Raw genomic sequence first — 25,334 nt, forward strand, 5'->3', positions numbered from 1 at the left:
GGGTTTTTTGATACCAACTTTTTTTCATTAACATTTAAGGTTGTGTTTATTTTATAATAAGCTGTGTGCAAAAATAAAGTTAACGGTAAGTGTAAACCACAGGTCACAGGTTACAGGTTACAGGTCACAGGTTACAGGTTAACAAAACACAGACTGGAAAACTGTAACGCACTCGTAACATACAATTCATAACATACAACTTATAACATACAACTTATAACATAGTTCCTGAAAATATTATATGTAATGGAAATGTAATATCAAAATATGTTAATAATGTTATTTAGAAGACTTAAACGGCAAATCATCAACCCCAGATATTGACAACAAATGACACTTGAATTATGTAAATAATGATGTTATCTCAAAGTATGAGGTTTTGTACGCCAATTAACAATAAAATATTCTTCATGCATAATAGGATGCTGACGCTGCAAGTGGATATAGATTGACAGGTTTTGAAAACAATAAATACTCCATGAGAGCTGTTTTAGAGAGATGAAAAAGGTGACGTCATTTTATCAAAAATACAAAGCAGGGGATAAAAATATTGAAACATTTATAAAATATAATCCCATTGACGCTATTTTCATCAATTCTTGTTATCATACCCAAGGTGATGCAGGAGATAAAATGAGATATGACATAGTGATTGTGAAATAGCTATTTTCCTGTTAGGGGGCTGTTTAAAGCAAAGGTGAGATCGATATTCGAATATTTCTTTATTCTTTGTATATAACATACGTAACATGCGTATAGCATTGAAAAGATAATTTTTTTACATGTGTGATATAGAGGTAATATATAATACAAGTATTACAGGTCCGTGTTATACACGGCATAAAACGCGAAATCACATGGTCAGCACGTGGGTAGATTTTTAGCTTTAAAATAGTTCTAGATCAATAAAATACCTTTGGAATTATATTTTTGACATTAACAACTGTTTTTCAAACATTTTCTTTGTGTTTTACAGTAATTGAAGCTGACCAACACTGACCTGTGACCTGTAACCTGTAACCTGCGACCTGTAACCTGCAACCTGTAACCTGCGGTTTACACTTACCGTAAAGTTAATGGGTGATGTAGAATAAAACAAATTCCAATTCTTGATATCATGATGTACCGTCAACTGCTCAAACTTGGGATATCTGACAAAACATGGGATGGCAATTTGGCCACCATTTCACGGAACCTCCAAAGTCATATGATTTTGACCAACCGTCCCAAGTAAGAGCGGTTGACGGTAATCTGTTGTGACACTTCAAATCAAAACATTTAGCTGCCATTATTGGCGGCAAAATATTTGCATTCCCCAATGTTTTCCAAGCAAGGACCCCTGGAAAAATAAGAAAAGATTATTACAGAAGTACAAATACTCTGAATCAAAGAAAAAACTCTTTCAAATTGAAATTCTTTAATTATCTACAATAGATTTCCAAAAGAATTTAATTATAATATATTACATCACAAGTTATTAAGCTTTCTTTTTCGTAAACCCCTGGTTTCAACACAAAATACACGTTATTTTTTTTATTAGAACACCTAAAATTTGGCTGAGCCTGGATGTGCTTATTTTTTTTAGCAATTTTCAGCCTAAAATGTTCTTAAATGCGTTCTTAATTTTTCAGACTCCTCTAAATCAACAATATCGTGCAAAATAAAGAGCACTTAAAATTAGTAAAATTTGGACAATATTTGACTCTCGATTTTAGAAAATCCATCGCTAAGTTCAGTTCACTGCTTGGAAAGAGGAAAAAATTTTAGTTTCTTGTCATTTTTTTCCAAACTGAGGCTGGGCATGTTCTTACAGTGTTCTTAAATTTTCGACGAATTCCAGCCTCAATGTTCTTATAAACTAGGTTCTAATAAAAAAAAAAAAACGTGTAGGTTAGCATGCCAATTTTTTTGCCATCAATAATGGCAGCAAAGTTGTTGCGACAGTTGTTATGTTTGGGCGCAAAGATTGCATCATGAATAACATGAGTAAGCTCAATTTTTGTAATTTAACAGGCAGTATAGACTTAAACTCGTATATCATCAAGATTACAGAGTACTGGCCGATTTTATGTTCGTTTTGAGTGGTTTCATTTTCGATTTCAAGCCAACATCTTAGCAACAGGGTGCTCGCCCATAGTTACAGGGGTTTGTGCAAAAAACTAAACATAGAAAATTTTCCAAATCCCCCATTTCGATTAATGCAATGAAAAATGAAACTTTTCTATGTTTCACTTTTTTGCACCTATTCTTCAAAATGAAAATATTTAAGAGTTTAAGTTCTTCTATTAAAAATTCAATGATTTTTTACGGCACTTTGTTGACAATCTAACTCTCACATCAAATTCCCGCTTTCTTCAGTAAATTGAAGATGAGAAAAAACCTAAGCCACGGATCATGGATTGAAACAAATATATGAAGGGTAGGATTTTACAGCTGCCCGTTGTGCAAGGCACTGAAAGGCCACATGTGCCAAAAAGAAGGGCCGTTTGAAATGCAGCAACCTTGCATTGGTGGAAATTTAATAAACAGCTGCGAAGCAGCTGGGAAGCAATCAGTAGAAGAGACCACTTTCGTTTCTGTTGCAGATTTCTAATAAAAACTTCTCTCAGGGACTACTTGTCAATGTACATGTACACATGTGTTGTGTCAACTTGTCAGCATTGTATTGTTGTAAAGGAAAAGATAAAACAGGTAAGACTAGCCTAGTTTCTAATCGTGATATAGGAGTTTAAGTTTAGACTGACAGGTATGCACTGAAACTAATTTAGAGACTCAGTCCTGCTAAATTGAGATGTCCATTTTGGGTGTGATAACACTTTTTGAAGCGAACACAAAACAAAAATAAGAAAATCCCGGAAACTTTTTGGTAGAAACCAAAAAACTGGGGAAACCTTATCTGCAAAAATAGAAAATGTGTGAGAAATCAAATTGATCATATACTTAAATCAGACTTTACTAGTGGAATTTCTCAAATTGCTAAAAGTTTCTGAAAATCTTATTTTGTTACCATATCTTACCAGTAAACCATACCAATCAACAAGACCAAAAGTTGGATTCAAAGAATCATTAAAAGGAAAACAGGGAAAATATTGGAGACCAGATTTGACTTTTTCTGATCATTCCCTAAAAGAATGTCTTAGAATTCACAGAAAATCAACCTTCTAATAGACATGATGAATGAAAATTTGTTAACTTTCAAATTTACTACCCACAGAATGAACAATGTTTAAGTGGACTGAAACCATATGATGCCTTTTAACAGGCGTACACATTTTACCCTCATTTTACCCTGAAGGAAATCGTTTGACCCCATAGGGGTTGGACGAAATGATGATTTTGATATTAGCTAGCATGTGGAATGTTAATACCTAATTATGTAATATGATTTGATATGAATTAAGAATTAAATGTCCGAAATCATACTTTTATGAAATGGCTGTTATAAACATTACAAATAAAGTGTCCTGTTATGAGATTTGCAACTTATTAAAAGGGGAGCTCAGCTCACAACTGTTACTCTACGGAAAATAAAAAGTTTACAAACTGCTGTACAGTGTTCTGTAGTGTCAAAGAATTCTTTTTTTACAAGATTTAATTTATTTCATCTGAAACATATGTTTGGCCCCTCTTTAAAATATGAATTGTTTTCGACAAGGGGATCATTTTGAAGGAGTTATGTTTTAGGGCTGGTGTGATATTTGTGTTTTGCTTTCTTCAAAGAGAATTATTTAGTAGAATAGACAATTTACTATGTTTTGGTTTCTTTTTTAGTTGAAAAGTTCATGTTTACAGATAACAATTGTCTTTTCTTGAAAGATTAGAAAAATTTTCCTACTAGCCCATATTCTTCGTAGGGACAAGAAATTCAAGAGTCATGTTGTGAAATTTCCTGTATGTTCATGATAATGCACCACTGGAGAGTCTTCTGAGAACTTTTAAAATTTCCCACCCAATACGTCACTTATAGAAAAAATGACGTATTGCTATTGGGTGGAACAAAAACAGAAAAGTTGCATAATTTCGTGAAGTCATTTTAGTGGTGCATATCATGAATTGAGTTTCCTGTTCTTTTTATAATCAAATGGAAATCTTACATCAAAAGTAAGTTACTACTTACTACCTTAATAAATTTGATTCCAATTACAAGATAATGATATGTAATCAGCTTATATCTCTTATTTAACGTTTTAGATAAAAAATCCATTATTACAGAGAACTTTAAGTCAGACATCTCTGCACTTTTTAGTAGCAGAAAAGGTATGTCTCGGCTACGAACAACTGTATCCAAGCTATTAACCCTTGGTGGTTTAACTGTTGCTTCAGGAAGTACACTTGCATATTATCGATATTCACTTTTGGGAGAAAATGCTGAATGCAGGCCACATGCACCAAATGTAGAATTCAAAGATACAGACACAATCGTTTCTGAACAGAAATCTCAAAAACCTTGGGATGATGATTGGGACCGTCGTAAACAAATCCGTAGTAAGAAACTTAAAGAAGACCCACCTATTGTTGTCCTTGATAAAGACGGTGACTTGAACACTATACCTGCAACACCACCAAAGCCTGTGGAACGAAAACCTACCGCTACTAGACACGTCATTTTAGTTCGCCATGGTCAATATGAAATGGACCACACTGATAAAGAGAAGAAAATCTTAACTCAACTTGGAAGGTTTGTTTATTTGATTTTTGTAATTTAGTTATTTCCGTAGGCCTCGTTAGGGTATGTTAAAATCATCTGAAAGTATATTCGGGATGTAAGTTTTTACCAGTGCTGGAAATAAGGAAATTTCATGAATTCATCTTAAGATAATACTGAGGTTAAGCATACCAGGATAATCACGACGACGGACGAAAAGTGTAATAGGCTAGTGAAAATACGAAATTTGATTGGTTGAAACTCACTAGCCTGTTAAATTTTCGTTCGTCGTCGTGATTATACCGATTTACTTAACCTCGCTAATATTCAAAGTAGATCAAAAATTGGTAGATTAATATTTACGAAAGAAACCTATAAGACATTTAACCGGAGAAAGTGGAAAAGTAAGCTTCAGAATGACCGGTAGAAACTACGAAGTGACCGGGTAATTACTCGCCACCGGCCGTTATTTGCAGCACTGCTTTACAACTGTCCCCGACAGACCGGCTGATTGGGATTTCTACTAATTTAGACTTGTAACCATAACCTCCTTAAAAATAAGATTCATAAATTATTTTATTTTCAGAGAGCAAGCGTCAGTCACAGGGGATCGTTTAAAAGCATTAAACATCAAGTTTTCACGAATGACTGTATCTACAATGGTGCGAGCACGTGAAACAGGAAGCATTATCAGTGAGAAGATACCCGACATTCCTCAAGAACATTGTTCTCTGTTACGCGAAGGGGCGCCTTATCCACCAGAACCAACCAGTAAAGCCTGGACACCAGATCGATCGGTATGTTTCATTGTTAAACACACATAGTTGTCCTTTTCTTTTTATAGTGTTCTTTCAAGTTAAATTTTTACATTAGCAGTCACACAAGTGTCTGTATTTAACCGAAAGAAATCAATAATGCAGTTAAATGTTCGTAGATATTCAGATAATTTAAAACTGTTGGTGTTGTTATTTTATGACTAAATTAAAGGACCCTTTTGGACCTACCTGGAGGTCCTATAAATTAACCCATGTCCGTTCGTTCGTTCGTCCGTCTGTTACCAGCTTTTCTCGAGATTGGCTCGTTAGTTTTCTCTGATTTTTGGCACAAAGGCGCAAAATAGTAATTTTCCGGTATTAAATCATCAAAAACAGGTGTGTGGAGTGGTCTTTCGAAAAGCATTGAGAGCAGTTGACAGTTGATTGAGAAACGGAACGTTGCCTAACCGTGACAACCGTAGATGTACAGGATAGGACCTTGACGGACTGATTTTCTTCTCGAAAAAATAACCTTAATCTACTGTTTTTCAGCAGACTTTCTTTCAAGACAATCCACGAATCGAAGGTGCTTTCCGAAAGTACATCCATCGTGCATCACCATCGCAAACAGAGGATAGCTATGACTTGCTTGTTTGTCATGGCAACGTCATCCGATATTTTGTTTGCAGGTAACGTCGATTTATAAACCAGTTTTTCAAGTTTTGTTTTCACAGTAAAAAGGTAGAGTGCCCCTGAAAAACGTATTTATGGATTGGATGGGCCGGGTCAATTATTAGAGTTTTCATGTTGCTTAAAGTCTTTTCATTTTCCTGGAACACCAAGTTTGATGATGCCCTTTCTCAGAAAATATAATCATCTGTAAAAATTAATTCAATTTGCGCTGCAATCTGTTCTAAACTTAAACTCTTTTATTTTATCATACTATTATGGTAGCTGTCTCGAGGAGCATTGTGTGCGTTCAAAAACACTTAACCGGCGTTTGCAACGACAGGAACCGTCTAGTTTGCTCTAAACCAGGGGGGAGGGTCGGTAGTAAAATCTTTTTTATATTGACAAAAAATTTCGAGAATTCTTTGTTTGCAAGTCATCCAAAAAATTAAAAGAATTACAAAAAAAGCTAAAATTTGCTAATTTTACCAGTTTTAACTACCCAGGTAGTAAATTTTTTTCAACATTTAACACATAGATACCACCCATTTTAGGATTTAACTACCATGGGTAGTAAAGGTTTTTTTCGAATTTTCGTCACACCACCACCATAGTAAACGTCATTATGTCTGAGATTTTACTACCGACCCCCCCCTGTCTAAACTGAAACTCATTCATTTTTGGAAAAAAATCGCGAGAATGATCTTTCAATTTCATACTTTTATACATTTCAGGGCACTGCAATTTCCGCCAGAGGGTTGGCTTCGAATGAGCACAGGAAACTGTGGTTTGACCTGGCTGACGATTCGACCCAACGGGAACGTTTCTTTACGGAGCTTCGGGGATACGGGACACTTGCCCCCAGAAATGGTCACATTTACTTAGATATAATTGTATGGTAGATATTGGAGAACTAGAGAATTTTTAACTGAGAACAGAGGTGACGGACAGTGTTTGCATTCTCGATTCGTATTGCACTACGCTAATTTGCAATGCGACACGCCTTTTCCACCGTAGCCACCAATTGCCGCGCGGGCATTTTTTCGTTCGTTTTATCCCACTAAAACCGTCCCAGTCCTTTTTTCGCACTAGACAATAGAAAATACGTCAAAAATGGATTGGGACGAGCGACTACGGTCGAAAAGGTGTATTGGCATTGGAATGTTTCGAATGGACGGAGAATCTAATTGAAACCCGAATATGATTTGACGTTTGAATTGAGATGTGATGGGATTGACAGTGCGAATCAAGAGAAGAGAGATGCTGTACCTGTTAAACAGCTTTGAACAAATCGGCATTTTATGAAATTAATTTTTTAAATCTCGGCCAGAATTTCAGAACGTCTCTGGAAAAGTCGTAAAAGAAATAGACTATTGAGCTACAGAAAAATGGAAAAAAATATGGGCAGATTGGATGGTGATGGTTCTTAAAACCTGAATGAATGAACTTAATGTGGCGAGAACTTGGATATGCTGAGTGTTGATGAAATTCTTGATATGCGTAAGTCAATATGACGTCATATTTTTTTAACGGAAGCACTCGAAAAAAGCCGGATTTTGACTTCCGTGTTCCTATTTTTAGTAACAGAGAGGGGTCTAATCCCGGATTTTTTCGGGTGTTTCCGCTAGAAAAATGACTTACGCATATCAAGAATAATTAGATTTTAAATTTTTTTAAAGATTTACTTTCAATGTAAATATCATTTGGTGGACATTCTTATAAAAAAATCTAAAGAAAATTTGGGTGGACATTGGTTTATCATTATTGTTATTATTATTTTTTAGATATGATTTTCTTATAGTAAAATTGAAAACGAATTGTCAAGTTTAATTTTGCTTTTTTTAGTGGAGTACTCTCGGGTACCTAATAGCCGCCCCCCCCCTAATTAATTTTTGGGAGAATTTTTTTGGAAAGTTCCCTCTTTTGTCCTAATTCAGCTGTATTAGCCTCCTTTTCAAAAATTTTCCACCCAGGACATTTTTATTCCAAACCCCCCCCCCCCCCGCTTATTAAGTTTTGAGATTTTTTCCAATCTCCCCCCCCCCCCCGGCTTATTCCAATCCCCCCGGCTATTAGGTACCCGAGAGTAGGTACTTTGATTCGCTCATCTTAAGGCCGCAATCTGGATGATTGGTTTACTGAGATGACCCTTGTCGAAGTAAATTATTTTGATGAAAGACTAGAAGGAACCAAATTAGAGTCATAATAACTACTTTTTTTCCCATAGTCTAATGTTATCTTGAATAACCATCTTGCATGCAGAATTAGATGAGTTTGATAGATTGTAAATCTTGTGATCCAAGCCACGATAAACTTCTAATATGAATATCACTCACTGGGTCGATAAACTCAATCTTATTTAGAGCGATATATTGTGTTTATAATTTTGGATTTAATTTTTCATTAATAACCAATTTGAAAGTGTAAATAGAAGCTATTTTTTCCTAATAGGTATTAAAATCATACACTCTGAATCTGAATTATCTTTTAGTCGTAATTTGTCCTTTTTGCTATCTTGTCTTTTTTAGATCTGTAAAGCATTGATAATGGAGTCTTTTAGTCCCGCTACTGAGGTCGATAAATGTTTCATTTCGTGACACACATCTTAGAACTAACTTTTTTTGGTGGAAACTCGCGAATTAGTATATGTAGATTCCAAAATCAAAAAGTTTCCACGATATTATCGTGCAAGTAACGAGTTGAGAAAGTCAACAAACAGGAAATCTTTGAAGTTATTTTGATTTTTACTTTTCTTGAGTTTATATGGATACAACAAGACTTTTAATTGCGATGTTATAAAATGTCACTCTCACGGATCCCACTTTCACTGTTTGATTTACTTTGTAGTTCTATGATGTAAGTATCTACTTGGAGAGTTTTGAAAGTTTTCGTGCTTTTGGAAAACATGCAAAGGGACTTCAACGGGATAAATCCGTTGCACGGTCGTCTCGAAGTGGGATACGGGCCCGGGGGGGTACTTAGGCAAAATGGGTGCCGGGTATGTGCGAGCCATAAGGGTACCTTTTCTCATTCCTCAAAAGTCTCTCAAAGGGGTACAAATTCAAAAGTTAGTCTCTGAAAGAGTCCCAAAATCACAAAAATCAAAAATTTCTCTCTCAAAGGGTCACGATTTCCAAGAATTTTGACCAAAATTTGGTGAAAATCAAACCAAAATTTGGAAAAAATGGACCAAAATTTTTTCTCTCAAAGGGTCGATTTTCGATTTTCGCCTCGGACATACCCGTCACCTCGCAAACCTAGTACCCCCCCCCCCCCGGGATACGGGATATACAGGTATCAGTAAAAACCGTATTGTTGGGACTCGGCAAGCCTCGCCACCAATACAGTTTTTACTGACCCTGTATATCCCGTATCCCACCTCGAGAAGACCGTGTAACTAATAGTATTACACCAAAGTCCCAACTTCTCTAGATCAAAATTTATTGGCCTATTTGTGGTAAAAAACTGATGGAAAACAGGGAATTTTCCCACAATCTGCATTAATTTATGCAAAATTAAACACCTTTTTGACCACAAATAGGCCCATAACTTTTAATCTAGAGAAGTTGGGACTTTGGTGTAACACACTTTTTTGCTCAGTTTGAAGAGCCCTATCAGGTGATATAGGTTTTTTTTTAATTTGAAGACCCCCCAAAAATCATTACTCGTTACTTGCATTGCACGATAATATCGTGGAAACTTTTTGATTTTGGAGTCTACAGATACTAATTCGTGAGTTTCTATCAAAAAAAGTTAGTTCTAAGATGTGTGTCACGAAAATTGTTTTCTAGCCACTTTTTTCGATCTCAGCAGCGGGACTATTTTTAAAACATGAAAATTGTGAACAGTAAGGGGCCGTGCACATAGTACGTACGCACTAAGGGGGGAGGGGGGTCTTCTCAAAAGCGTATGCTTGCGTACAGGGGGGAGGGGTCAAAGAAAAATGTACGTACGCAGAGAAAAAATTTTCATAGCCCTTTTTTGCTTGTTTTTTTTGTCCAGTCGAGAAAAGTTGAAATGCGCCTAATTTTTTTTAAAGTGCATAGTACTTTTTCATGATGCAATCTTTTCTCCAAGCTGAAAGGATTGAATCCATTAAGATGATCGCAGCGCAGACAATGAAGAGACGTGCCTTCAGGAAGCTAGACTTTTTGAGTTTATAGCTATATACTTTCACTTTATGGTGTTTCTGTATGACTGTCTGTGTGCCTAGTCTAACCACCGTTAAATGCCTTCGGGAAGGTCCCTCCTAACTTGGAAAGCCAGAATTGGAGCTATTTCACCAAACTACTGGAGCGCAAGTTATTACGTAGACTATCACAACTGAAACAGTTGAATGTGCGCCTATACAAACTTTTTTCAGGTTTTCCAAATAGATTTACCACACTGAACAAACAGTGAAAACATTCTAAGTGAGGTAAATCTATTTTGAAGACCAAAAAAAAAGTTTGTTTACATTGATTCACATTCAATTTTGGATTCATATGCATACATTCTACTTTTTTGTACTTTGCCGGTATCTTATTTTACCAAGTTGAGAAAGACATTCCCGAGTTACGACCATATAATGGTCTTTATGGTCTTTAAAGCTCAAGAAGCTCTATAAACAATAAAGGTAGTTATTAATAAAATAACAGACAAAGATAAATTACAGTTTGAACAAAAGTATCAACAAATGTACATTTGAAAACTTGAGCAAATTTCTTTAAAGATTTCAGAAAAAGAATTGAAATCATTGCTGAAATGAACTTCTGACTAAATTACAGTATTCAGAGTATTACAGTTTCAAAGACAAGAAACAAAATTTTAGACATACAAAATACTTTTTCCAGTCAAAGACGAAAGAATCAGCTCATCATCATAACCAGTCTGCCATTTTGTTTGTTTTGATTTGCAAAAGTAATATTGTAATTCGTGTTATGGTGTAATTATATACTTTTTCTATAATTTGCATTAATAACACTCGCTTCAGCTTTTCAATGCTAAATCAAAACTAATGAAATGTAATATATAATAATATAACGTAATATGAAAATGTGTATAGCATTTACCGCTGTATAATTTACCGCCATATTTTTGCGGAATACTTAAGGGCTCTGACCATAGTCAGAAAATTGATTTTAGTATCTGAACATAGAAGTTATGTTTTAGATTCTTTAACATTTTTAACAAAGAATTGCCTTTATAAATTGCTCCTTAATCAAACCCCTTAAGAGTAATTAAAAACTTATTTGCAAAAATGACGTTATGAACTTTAAAAAGACGTTGAGAATATGTTGCATCACCTTCTTTTATAAAAAGTGCTAAGTTTTAATGGGTAATTAACCTTTTTGTTTCGAACTTTTTTCAAACTGTCCGCAAAGAATTGAACTATTTTAAATTTTGCGGAAAATTTTTCTAAAAAGATGTGTCAAAAGTTATGACTGTTTTTTTTAAGCAAAATCCAGATTAAAAATTGATGAAAAACCACTATTTTGAAGATTTTGAGACAAAGAAGCATTTACAAAAATTTTCCGCAAACATTTTTATTGTTCGGTAAAAGATACACCATCTACTGCGAAAAAATTTTCAAAATGTTTTTTCTTCGCCGAAACTAAGCTCTTCAAAGTTGAAATACTCTTCCTCGCAAAAGTCTTCATTTTCTTCTTCATCAAATTTTTTCAATGCAATGTTTAAATTTTCAGATTCAGGAATAGTTGGCCTAACAGAAAATGTATAACATGCCATAGTTTTGTTGGTTACATCAGTCAGAAAACACATTTTTAACACGGCAATTATGAAAAATTCACTATGGTCAGAGCCCTTAATTGGCCGGAAATCAAATTACAAACAAACACAAAAACGCAAAGATTCGAGATTCCAGTCCAATATCTATGCGTGAAGCAATGAGTGCCTCCTCGTCGCTGCGCTCCTGCGGGGGCAATTAATATTAAATGAGCCTTTGAGCGCGATAATAGGCTAAAGCCCTAATTTTTGCATGCATATAAGGTCGTGTTCAAAATAAGTGTTATTCCCCCCAGGAACCGCAAACCAGTTTTGTGTATTCTTACAAGAAACTTACATCAATTAAGATCAGGGACGAAAATATAATTAAGCAATGCGGTTGTTGTCAATAGTAAATAGGAAGATAATTAGTAATTAGTAATGGCTAACGAAACGAAAGCTCTAATTGCTTCTTTTCTTGTAAATGATGACAAATTTGTTTAACCGTATCAATAATGTTGTTTTTTCTCTCAAGGTAGCATGAGTGTGATAAGTACATATACTGACTGAAAATGGATGGACCAGAACTTAATTTTGACATGATATTGTTTGGTTTTTCTTAATTCTGGAACATAGGCGTAGCGAGATACCCTGCAAAATTTATGGACGAGAGCGGGTTTTACGACACTGTAATTATTGTCTTTGTTTATCAAAAGATAATGAATATGTCATAAACGTCTGCACTCCTTCATAAATCTCGCTTCGCCTACTGTATGTGGAATCTACTGATTTTTATTTCATGGTTATTGCCACCGCAGGAAGCCTAAAGCTTCCGAGGATGGCATTCATAGCTTCACGCATAAGGAAGTTGGGCAATCATCTCATAATTTTGCGCGCGTTTTTCAGTATTTTAGTTCCGGTTAAATGGTGTACCGGTAACATTCTTAGCTTGACTGTATTTCTATTGTTTTATCATCATTAAAAACACTTTTCCGGATTTGTTTTGATCTGATTACCCATTTTCAAAGCTCTATATGTCTTTTTTTATTACCTCAGGGAGTCGAATGAAGAGAAATTCCTTTTTTGTTGGGAAATTCCCTATTTAAACCACAAGCATTTATTAACCGCTCTGAGCAACGCAAATTAGAAACTGATATCCTTTCAAAAACTTGTCGTGTGACTATTACATTAAAAAGGCAGTTTAGTACAGCAGCGTTTAGTACACAGATATCTAAGCCCGAAGGGCTAGATTTGCAACTTTAAGCTTTCTCCAGCAAAAAAAAGCGAAGCCAAAATTTGACTTTTTAAATTTCGTGCCGATGGATAGGACCTAGCATTTTAATTGTTTTCGGAGCGCGAGATCAAAAAAAGTAGGCGGTAAACGCTATTTCACATCTCTCAAACCGGTGAAATTTCATATTTTAGTCACGTGACTCTGGTAGGAAATCCTTCCAAACCTAGGCTTCACTTTTCGATAAAAGCCGCAAATCTAGCCCTTCGGGCTTTACAGATATCTGTGGTTTAGTATGATATTAACAAGCCATTTTATACCATTGTTTTGGTAATAAAAAAGATGAAAAAAAAACAGATAAATAACTTTATCTTATCTCTATAAGAAGATATCTATGAGATGGACACAACTTGCTAATATTTGTAGACTAAATTTTGCTTCAGATGAGATGCCAGTAACATTTCTTTCCAAATTCAACAACTTATTTGATCGTTCTTCTGCGGTGGCACTTGAATGAAAATTATGGCTAGTTGTAGTATTACATATTGGAAATTTATCGTGGCTTCAATCACGAGTTTTACGCTTGGCTACGTTTCGAGAGATTCTTATCTCCATCGAAATGAGTAACACCGGGTCGATAAACTCAAACCTTATCCAAATGTACCTATAAGCACCTGTACTTATCTAAATGTTTAGGTAGTACACGTTGTATATTTATAAGAACATCCAAAATTTTTGAAGCCTTCGAATGTTCTTAAATTTTTGAGTTTTAAGCCTAAAAATGTTCTTTGCATGTTCTTATTTTCACCGCTTTTTTTAGCATTTTTGTCCATTTTCATAAGAAATTGGGTGTTTTAGAGTTTACAAAGCCTTAAAGTGTTCTTAACTTGTTCTTAACATTTTGGCCATCGAAGCCTTATGTTCTTATATAGTTTGCTCTTATAAAAACGTGCAGAGAATACATTTTGAATTTTTGCCATAGGTATTCCTTTGTTGGTAGGGTGTTGCAAATCTAAATTTTAGAACACACCCTCCTCACAGACCCTGTAGAAGTTTTTCAGCCAGTGGGGATAAAAATTACGGTCTGATGAAACTCGATGGGAATTGCAGATATTCCCATATTTTTTATGGCTGAGGATTCCAATTCTTTTGTTTTCAAGTTAGACAATTCACTGGGGATGGAAAAATTAGTATGATATTTTTACAATGAGGATTGGTTTATTTTATTATTTTCAGTGGGCACAAAAATAAGAGTATAAATTTCCACAGGGACGATATCTTGGCCTAATTTTCCAGCGGGAAGGGGTCCCAGTGGGTCTGCGAGAAGGGGGTGTTTTAGATTAAGAATGAAGATCAAAATGGCTGAAACCAAAACTTTTTACAAGACTTGTATAACTGTAGAAGGAATCTATCGGGAATTTATTCCTTATAGTATTTGGATATTTAAAAAGAGCAATCGATTGAGAGAATTCATCCAAACAAGAGAAAAAGGGGGCAAATTTCTCTTATCGTGTAGTAGAAATATGAAGGAGCCTTTTTATTCATTATCTCGCTAAACTTTTGGTCCATTTTTTATTTCAATTGCTTTTTTCATATTTTACGATTTTGATATTTTGATAGTAAGAATGATATCGAATCATTAAGGAAATTCTTTTTTTTGTCGAGATTAGTAAATTCGTTTTCATTTGAAATGAAGATTGTTGTGGGTGGAACGTAAACAGATCTTTCGTCACTTGAAACACCCCCTTCTCGTAGTCCCGGTGGAATTTTTTCAGCCAGTGGGGATAGAAATAACAAACTGAAACTCGATGGGAATTGATATTCCCATATTCTTTATGGCAGGGCAGGGGATTTGAATTCTTTTGTGTTCAAGTCAGAAAATTCAGTGGGTATGGAAGAAATTACACAATATTTTGCAGTGAGGATCGTTTTTTTATTATTTTCAGCGAGGACAAAAATTGGAGGACAGTTTTCCACCAGGCACGATATTTTGGACAATTTTCTCCAGTAGGAAGGGGTCCCATTGGGTCTGTGAGAAGGGGGTGTCTTGAAGCCTTTGACGTTGGATATGAGGTTTGGGTGAAGTGCAAAGTAGTTTCTAGGTACTGCGTGGGTCCAAAATTTTAAAATTGGCCGAGAGAGACTAAAATTACCGAATAACATAGGACCCTTTAAGGAATCTCTGGATCTGGAAATTTTTGTAGAGATACTAATCTGACTCGATTAACCAGTTACCTGTTTAGCGTAAGTCTCTCTGCGTCCTCTACTGGGCAAATTACAGTATTAACTGCATCCAAATGACTGAGCGTGCCAGAAATAAGTTACTCTCGTTTTTCGCTGTTTTTGAAGTTTCTTAAAATTTGGTTTTGTAGCTTTTTGGACATAACTTTTGAACCAATGAAGTAAAATCAAAAAGAAATACATCAAATTTTAAGTCAGGTTTTCCTCTGAACTAATTTGAAAAATCTTTGCTTACAATATCAAATCAAAGAGTGTAACTTATTTCTGGCACACCCGGTAGTTTTGAGATTTTGTTACCTAGAGACTTCTAAATACTGTACCAATCTAGTTTCATAATTTTAGTACTTCCTTTTTATAACTTGCGTGTTTTGCTTAGATTTTTTTATCATCTTCGATTTTTCATTGCAATCATTTATGTTTGCGTAATAAATTTGACAAGTTCTTTATATTATGTGCGAAAATATAAATATATGAAAAATGAAAAATGAAAAAAGAAATATTACTTAACTTATGATAGTAAGAGAATATGAAATTTGTGAGTGAAATGAAAAACTTTGCCGATGAAGAAATAATTCCGACTATTGGGTCGTAAAGTTAAATGTTACAACTCTGAAAGTCGTTTAATGATGGTTCAATTGGCTTTGATTCACTAAGAATTCTAAAAGATTTCTGACTGGTTCGTTTTATATCCAATCAAGCCCAATTTTATCTTAGCAAGGTTGGAAATGACTGGGCTTGGCAAGTTAAAGAAATCGTGAGTTTGAATCTCAGCTTTTAGTGCCATGTTTTTTTTGGATTTGTTGTCACTTTTGTGTACTGTGTAGAAAATTTTGATCGAGCAATATTTTCTTGGCTCAGTCCGAAAAAATAAAAAATTGCTTTTTATCATTGATCCGACTGAAAAATCTTCAAATAGAGGTTTGAAACACCAACACCCCTTTTTATTTTGGAAAACTCAAATATAAGCATTTTTGAAAGAAACCATTGCTAAGTCGAGTTGAATCTCTTTATTTGTCGCAACCAACATCTTTTAAAGGGACATAACAGTACTTGCGAAATTTGTAAACAAACTGTACGCAGCGGATACAAAATCAAAACAAATGTCACATGTCAATATAAAAAATCAAACCGAATATGGCTAATTTTGATTGTTCAATTGTTTTACAAGTTTGTTTTGGACACGTGATTTTAATTGTTCTCTTTAATGACACGTGGTTCGTGCAATGTTTACATTTTACTACTTTTATGTCCCTTTAAAGCTCAAGTGGGACTCAGAAAACTTTAAAGTTTTGCGTCTCTTTTAAATATAATGGTATCATCTCAGTATCAATTCAATGGGCGAAAATTCCAATGCAGATTAACCGAAATATCCTTCCATTGAGTAGAAGGAGACAAAAAAATCTAGTGCATGTGATAGGGGTTTTTGAATAAACTTTGTATTTAAGATTCTGCCTTTAGGATTGAAAGGTATAGAAAATAATATTGTATCATGGTTTGAAAGCTTGTCTTATCCATTTACAATTAAACAGCCAATACATTATCAGGTATCCATTTCAAGTGTTTTATTCATTTATATTCTATTCATAGTCCATGGTATTGGTCTTGCAGATTCTAAGCACCGCCTTTAGTGTTACTTAATACTTTTCTTACTTAGGCCTTAAAGACATTAGCTGCTGTTTATGTCAACATTGATAGCAATATGGTGTTCAAAACTGTTACTGGAGAATTTCAAACTTTACTGAAACAAAAGGAATCGCACTAGTTTTTCGCAAATTACTTACTTTGCCACTTTGGTTTTCCATTTTGCAACCTGGGTCGATTTGGTTGAGAAGTTGATGGTACAGGGATGTATAGAAGAAGTTTGTCACCAATTTTAACCAATTAGGTACTCTGCACCTGGTGAACTTTTAGGTGATGTAACCCCTCGCAGGCCCGGTGGAACTCCCGCCTCACTGGAAAATCTGCCCAAAATATTGTCCTCGATGGGAAAAATACCACACTGAGAAATTGACTTTGATTTCATCACCAATCAATGTAAAAAATTACACTCTGAAACCCTTCCTGCCTATTGGATTTTTTGAGCTTGGAACAATAGAACTGCTATCCCCACTAGGATTTCATAAGAAAATTCTACACGATATAATTTCCGCGGTGGAAAAAGCTTCCATCTGGGACTCTGAGACAGGGGTGAAATACATTTCTAATCATAAGACTATCACTTCACATTCTGGATATCTTTGGTTCACTGCTGGGAAGCATCCCGCAGGTTTTCAAATCAATGAAATATTTTGTAGTAAAGTGTTGATTACATTAGTGGCTTAATGAACAAAAGAAGTGATTATCGACCTATTGAGCAAGTATACTAGGAATCATTAGTAAGCTTCTAAACTATTTTGAAAAATAAAAATTACACACAAGTTTTGGTTTGAAAAGAAATGAATATTGCTTCTGAACTTAACATACTGTAGTTCTGGCAACATTTTATTAAAAAGAAGAATTAACATTATTTTCGGTGTATATTGGACGATGCAGATCCTTTTCATCGTCTAAGTATATGGTGTTATTTTTGTGTACTTCTTTAAAAATCTAGTTGTATAAGTTGTTGTTTGTCGATGTTGTTAATTGATGTTGTGTTGCTTTCAAGGATAAACCAATGGGCGCGGTAAGCGTTCTTACTATTTTATTTTTGCTGTAGAATGATCAAATTTGATGATTTATTTTGATGGATTTAGAAAAATGATATAATGATAAAACTTGTGTTTACTATACCAAGTGGTTGCATGTTTCCTCTGTTTAAAACCTACCGGACACAGTCCAGGCACATACAGAGACAGAGTTTGACGTTTATTTAATGCCTTCAGTGTTATATCTTCAACTGATTGACCTTGTCGCGGTATATAAGTACTGCTTCATGAGGTTACTCAAGAAAAGTTACGACCAGAACATAATACGCAGTAATTTTCAAATTTAGCACACGTTTTTTTATAAGAACAAACTATACAAGAATACAAGAACATAAGGCTTCGAAGGCCAATATGTTATTAAGAACAAGTTAAGAACATTTTAAGGCTTTTGGGACTCTAAAACACCCAATTTCTTAGAAAAACACACAAAAATACCCACAAAGTGACGAAAATAAGAACATGTTATTACGAAAATTTTTAGGCTTAAATCTGAAAAAGTTATAAACATCCGAAGGCTTCAAAAATTTTGGATGGTCTTATAAAAAAACGTGTACTGGTACCTAGAATCGATTATTGCTGATTTTTCAATAAACCACTCAATTATATACGCATTCGCGACTTATAAGCGCAAGATTGTCATAAGATCTAATTTTTGTTCCGACATGTCAGCCAGAAGTTTGTCTATTATTTGATCTGAAAGTAAACATCGGTGGCTTCTGATCTAAAGTCTATGCTTTTACAAAGGTTTAATATTATTTTCTAACGAGCATTTTTAATAGAAAATTGTTAAGACGATGCAATAATCTGTCTGTCCTAAACGGTTTCTATCGCTCCCAAAAATGGCTGAATCTCAAATATGCTTAACAAAAGTTGCCATAAAGTCATTTAGCAAACCGCAAATATAGATTTATAAAAGCCCAAAGGGCTCGAAGGCATACTTTTGCTGAAAAGTGTGCCATGGTTAGGTAGCAAATCTTACCTAGGTCACGTGACATTCTGACATTACAATAGAATTTCAGCGCTTGACCAATCAGACGCTTTGCGGGTTTTCGAAAACAATAGCAACAATACTTTTTCCGATATTCACTTTTCTTTTGCCTGCGATGGCTTAAGCACGACTTTTAACCCTTCGGGCTTTATAAATCTGTGGCCCTAACCCCTGTGGAGCAAGACAGAGAACTGAAAGAACTATCAGTCTCTCCTCTTCCTCAGAAATCAAGTACAACCCCCTGTACGTCAGCGACCCTGCGAGAATCTTTTTGAGACATCGATGATAAAATTGATGTGTTGTTTTTCCAATTTCTAAAAAATATTTAACTTTTTTTTTTCACAAGTACACCAGATATTTTTAGTCAATTTTTTCCAGTACGGCTCTTCAACGACACGAGTTTTTGACACGCGTAGCTTTTTTCAAACATATTCCGGTGTAAGATTTCTTAAATCCTAAAAGTTTATTCTAGGTCAAATGTTTGCATCCGGAAGGGAATTGTATATTTTGAATGATAATATTCAATGTAATCTAATGCTTTTAAGCGTGATTACGAAATTCTAATTTCCACTATAAGTCTTATTAGAGAAAATTGAGACAAAATTGAGAATTTCGTGGCAGGTTAAAGGAAAGATTATTTTTAACTAAAACAAAATCAAGGTAAAATGTTTCGGGATACTTTTCCTGCGTACTCTTTTAACAAAGGTTATTGAGTCTAATTGATTTAATCACTACTAAACATAAGAACAGCATCTAAGTCTTATGTCAAATGCCAAATGAAGTAAGGAAATTGGGCTCGAGTTTATTCCAGGATCAATGAATCCGTTTGGTTTACGTCTCATCATTACATTGGCCACAGCTCACAAAATCAGAACCTTGGTAAACTCGATCCTAATATTTTCCTCGTGTGACGCTAGGGCTTCTATATAGCGTATCAATCTGGTACCCAGAGCCAACTGCACCATTTTTTTATTTTCTGATAGACGTGATACAATACTTTCGTAATCACCATCAGAATCATAAAAGGCGAACTAAAGGACTGGGTTCGAGAGCCAATTTTCGAATAAAAACTAAAAAAAACTGCCCAAACAGTGCATCATATATTTTTGCTTTCTCTAAGGCACCATCTATCAAAGACTCTTTTCTACAACACAGCATTCTATTGAAAGTTTTGGCATTGCTTCTTTAGACTTAATGCACAGCATGCGGGTTTGTATTTTGCTGGATAGATTCATAGCAGTCGTATGCAAGACTACTTGATTGTCAAAACTGCTCTCATTACAAATTGTATTTCTCGTCATGGCCTTTGCATTGTGTACATGTTTGTAAATCTTTACTCGGTTGTTTTAAGGAAATGTTTTTGAAAACGTTTCGGTGTTTTACAATCAGTCAAAGCACTTCTTTTCTAATTCAACAGGCCCGGCAGAAGCGGGGAGACTGGGGAGACTTCAGCCTCCCCAATTTTGAGAAAATGAAATTTTTTGTTTTAAATTCATAGCGAATTTCAACTCATTTTGAGCCTTCAGCCTCCCCCATCTTACGGTTGTTCCACTGGGCCTGTTAAACATTTTATACAGGTATAATATTTTGTTTCATGCTTTCAAATGATTGTCTAGACTTTGTTGTATAAAGATGACTGAATATAATACCACACTGAAGTAAGCAGTGTTGAAAAATGTCATACATATAAGGCATAAAACAACATCGAATCTGTTTCAAAGGATACACTATTTTCTTTATTAGAGCCACTAGACTCGCCTGTTCTCAACCGTTATTATCTCTTTGTATTTCGAGCATCAAATTGTTCTTATCGAGTTCTGATTTTAGGTTTCTTGCTTTGTATACAATACCCCACTTATTTTATTACTTTGACTGTTAAATCACTTAAAATTCAGGAATTCAAGCGACAACTTTGCTCTTAAATTGTTCTTATTTTCGGTGTTTTTTGAGTCGGCTGCTCAGCTTATAAACGATTGTTCTTAAAATAAAAGGAATGTATAACGTTTTGGCGTTCGGTTTCATGATAACGGGAACGTTATAGGAGGCCAATCGGACAAATATTGACGAAAGATCTGAAAAGAGATTTTGACAAAGTTTATTTTTCTTTACATATTAAGTTTCATTCCTACGTATTTTAATATTTTCTAAAAACTTTTTTTTCATCTCGACGTTTTTTATATAATTTTTCTTGCATGTCAGGTTAAATTGGTAAGTTACAAAGGAAAGAAAAATATATGCTCTTTTGTCATGGTCGTGATATCATCTTTATAAGACGGCGCATCGAATTTTCACGAGACTATGTTTGTCTTAACTTTTACAGTACTTGAAATAATTTTAGAAGTGGTTTCTTTTTCTATTTGATTGTGTTAAGGCAAGGCAGTTTGAAGGTTGACCGGGTTTCAATGCAATTTTAAACCCGGGTAAGGCGAAAAATTTCCAAGTTTTGACCGGGGGTAGAGAATTTCAATAAATTTTGACTTACCAAAGCTTAAAATTAAGTTAATTTTAGGAATTTTTTACCGGGTTATCCACCGGGATGGATATCACCGGGTCACTGATACAGGGGTGCTCGATCGGTTAAGTAAAATTCCTTTCTTGGTTCCGTTTTTAACACGGATACCTAAAGTGTCTCTAGGGTAGATGACTTTGACCGATATCGTTGTAAATATAGCTCAATGAAGCACTTAATAAAATTTAACATTATTGAAATATTCACACTAAAAACATTAAACCTCTGTAATCATCAGAACATGATTTCATTATCTGTCGAGAGTTCTGAGAGTTTTATAAGTAGAGGGGAAAGCAGGATGTAAGACGTGATAAAAATAAACAGAGTTGATAAATTTGACAAGTTTAGATTTACGAGGTTTTATTATGCGATGTCAACAAGAAATTACACAGGTCGAGTGTTTTTGATAACGGGATTTAAGCCGCTTCTTGACTTAGTTGCTTTGTTGATAAAAATTGTTTTGATTTTCAAGTGAAGTATAAAGCTGTTGATTTATGAGTATGTCAGTTTTTAAATCGTTGTGGTTTTAATTTCTAGGCTAATTTAGATTACGCTTATTCTAATTAGATGTATGTAATAGTTTATTTCAAGTTGACGAACAGGTAGCAATAAAAGCTAATAGAAGTCAACGCTACTTTGCAATTTGCTAGGTAATTGATTAATTGACGGATTGATTTTGATTAACTTTTTCGGCTTTCTGTACCAGAGTGTACCTCACGTTTATCGTTTCGTAGTACTCTTCATAGTACCTCTACGGAAATGAATTTTGAAATTAGCCGTAGATATTGGGTCTGTGTACAGATAAGTCCCGAGACTAATGAACTTTAGTGACGTTTTTTAGGTTTTAGAAAAGTACAATTTTTAAAATGGTTTGAATCTTGATTGTAATTTTTGCGTGATTTATTTATTACACTAATCTTTGAAAAAACACTAATTGGTACTCGTTAGTGTAACTTCACTTCTTGTTTTATTACCGTTGCATTTCCTCCTATTAATACCACGTAAGGAAGTCGAACAAAATATTTTTAATTGATTGTTCTTCTGAAGATTCATATTGAAAAAAAAATCCTTTTATAGAAAATCCGTAGAGGATATTTTTATGGCAATCGGTAGTATATATAGCGTATACATGAAAAGGGAAAGTAGATGGTGGATGGCAAAATTGATAATTTACTCTTCGTTCTTAACGACGGAGTTCTTATCATATGTTTGATATTCATTGGTTGGAGTGTAACAAGACCTACCTCAAGTCTGAACTGGACTTTGGTTGATTTTTGACACTTAGTCTATTATTCATACGATGCTGTATATTTCTGTTGACCCCGCATTGCATGACATTGTACTTGACAAGGTTCAGTATTGACTCCATTTATTTAATTGCATAACTCTAAGAAAATCTAATAAATAATTTCACTGGGCTCCTTCGAAGTTTAAAAAAGTCACAAAGGCTCTTTGATAAAATTAGAGGTATCAAAAGCTGTGTGTTTATGTTTGTAAAGTGTGTCTACTTTTGGAGGACGTACAGATACCAGTTTTGGCTTTGAAGCTTGTTTCAAAAGTACACACGTTTTTTTTATAAGAGCATCAAAAAGTTTTGGAAGCCTTTTGATGTTCCTAATTCTAACTCTTTGAGTTTTTAAAGCTTAAAAATGTTCTTAATATGTTCTTATTTGCACCAGTTTGTAAATATTTTTCTGCAATTCGCAACAATTTGGTTCTTTTAGAATTCATAAAGCTTTAAAATGTTCTAAACTTGTTCCTAATATTTTGGCCATCTGAGCCTTATGTTCTTATATTTTTAGCTCTTATTAAAAACATTGCGCATATGATACTTTTTGCGTTTAATCAATTTGGCAGTTGGTGTAGGTGGATGGAGAATTTATGCAGAGAAATAATTTCCTTTGGTTCTAAATATTTTTTTCCTTTTGGTGTCTGTTACATTTGTTCTACCAATTTTAGTTGACCGAGGAACATCATAGGCTCATAAACAGTCAGAGACTCATGCTTTTCTAATATGTTACAGGAACTAAAGGTATTCTTTTACTTGATAGATTTCGCCATCCGAATTCTATACGATTCCCAGCTGGCACACAACGTTGTTGCAACATTCATCTAACGTTAAATGGACATTGTGTACATTAAATTGACGTTGAAAAAACGTTGTGTGCCAGCTGGGTTAGACGATTAAAGGTTTTGTGGATACAATACTCTTCAGGTTTAGGTCGACTAAAATCAAGTCTTTTACAATTTTTCAGAGTGTGACGGATCTTACTGATAATGTGGAACTAATCTTGTACACCGAGCCACTTGCACCCTTATTTTTCCACTTATCCACGCGTGATACAATTGTGAGCAATATCAGAATTAGTTAGTATGTGTTTAAATTCTAATTTGTACTGATATACTAGCCTAGAAATCTAAGCCAGATTGATTCAGTCACTCATTAAAATCTGATGGTAATTTGTGACTGAACATCAGTTTTTCAAGGCAAACTTTAAATTCCGTACATCATAAAAATCACCATAAAAGCACCGATAACGCTATATTGTGTTCAGCCGTATCTTGGCCTTGTAAAGACTGGCTTGGTTAACCAGGCTACTGATATACTTCGTAGCGAAGCTTTCTGGATTTCACAATGACTTGTTCGATTGACAATTTCAATTTTTTTATTTTAACTATTTTCCATGTGCCAAAAAAATTTATCCTGAAACTTTTAATCTGTCTAGACAGCACATCAGGATATAAGAAATTTAGATATTAAAACATTTGAATTTCGTTTATTTTGGTGTTACGAAGCAACCATGCAAACTATTCCACAATATACCTAATGTTTGACAAGCTAAATCATGTTTGTTAGTTTGCAAAATGTTTTTGTCCTAACAACTGATCAAATGTATCATGTTTGTATGTCCCAAGCTAGGAAATTTTCAAATATTTTTTAGAAAATGGAAATTTATTACAATGTTTCAAATTTCTAAATTTGATATGATTCCAGACTGATACTTTAACAGAATTTTAGCTACTTTGAGTATATGAATGATGTATTAGCTGTCATAATCTTAACATAAATCTCTCCTTTATGCTGATTTGTTTGGGCTAAACTTGTATTACCATTCAACATTTTCTGATTTGCGATTAAAACAGATTTTAACAGTGTTCTGCACGGCATGGGACTGCCTCACTCAATTTTTGAATTTCCATATAAATCCTTTAGTTGATCTCGTATAGGCGAGGTATCTATTCAATGTTTTTGAAAGCGATTTGTAAATGATACCTTGCTGTACTATATGTTACACACGGCTGAAAATTTTTATACAAAAACGGCAACTGTTGTAACGGTTATAAAGAGACCAACGTGATTTTCCAGGGAAGTATAAAATTCAGAATTCTCTGCTTTGGAATTACAGTGTAGGCTCTATAGCTCAAATAGGCACGGAAACCGGAGAATTTGTTTGAGTAATAAGACATCTGAATTGCAGAGCTATAGAGATTTTAGTTATAAAAGAGGTTGAGATAGGCTGCTGGCATCCACTAACGGATTCGTGCTCCTTATAGATATACTATACTATACTACCTGGGCTTTTGTAGAGGTCTGCGATTCAGACTATTAAGGTTGAGACGCCACTAATATGGCAAAGCACTTGCGAAAGTAAATTTTGTTCCCCTTGCTTGTTCCAGTAGCTTCACTGGAATATCGTGTCTCAAAGATGTTTGGTAAGCGCATGATTTTTTATCCCAAGATATATAATGGAATAGGGCCCATACCAACCGCAATGATGGGGTTATTTTTTCTTCCGGTGCAATATATAATCTGAATTTATTGAATGACCAGTTTGGACTAATTAACGACCAAATTAAGAACACCCCCTTCTCATACCAGACCCGGTAGGATTTTTTGAACCAGTGGAG

At 34.6% G+C, this 25,334-nt stretch overlaps 1 protein-coding gene across 2 annotated transcripts; it reads left to right on the forward strand.

Annotated features, from left to right (window-relative positions):
• Positions 1-4,166: 4,166 nt before the first annotated feature.
• On the forward strand, positions 4,167-7,886 carry LOC136806075 (serine/threonine-protein phosphatase Pgam5, mitochondrial-like). 2 transcript variants are annotated; one of them, XM_067062645.1, is made up of 4 exons: positions 4,167-4,678; positions 5,232-5,442; positions 5,953-6,089; positions 6,804-7,886. In XM_067062645.1, exons 1-4 carry the CDS (start codon positions 4,260-4,262, stop codon positions 6,952-6,954), a joined length of 918 nt encoding a protein of 305 aa, XP_066918746.1. In that variant the 5' UTR covers positions 4,167-4,259; the 3' UTR covers positions 6,955-7,886. The 2 variants fall into 2 exon arrangements, with proteins under 2 accessions (XP_066918746.1, XP_066918747.1); XM_067062646.1 differs by having other exon boundaries at positions 5,956-6,089.
• The last annotated feature ends 17,448 nt before the right edge of the window (positions 7,887-25,334 follow it).

The sequence above is a fragment of the Clytia hemisphaerica genome, unplaced genomic scaffold, assembly GCF_902728285.1.
Source record: "Clytia hemisphaerica strain Z4C2 unplaced genomic scaffold, Clytia hemisphaerica genome assembly, whole genome shotgun sequence".
NCBI classification, from domain to species: domain Eukaryota; kingdom Metazoa; phylum Cnidaria; class Hydrozoa; order Leptothecata; family Clytiidae; genus Clytia; species Clytia hemisphaerica.

Bases quoted from the DNA above. Each gene is read 5' to 3' on its own strand.
- LOC136806075 (XM_067062645.1), top strand. From the start codon at position 4,260: ATGTCTCGGCTACGAACAACTGTATCCAAGCTATTAACCCTTGGTGGT. The intron at 4,679-5,231 runs GTTTGTTTATTT...TTTTATTTTCAG, and splicing joins ATCTTAACTCAACTTGGAAG to AGAGCAAGCGTCAGTCACAG. The intron at 5,443-5,952 runs GTATGTTTCATT...ACTGTTTTTCAG, and splicing joins CCTGGACACCAGATCGATCG to CAGACTTTCTTTCAAGACAA.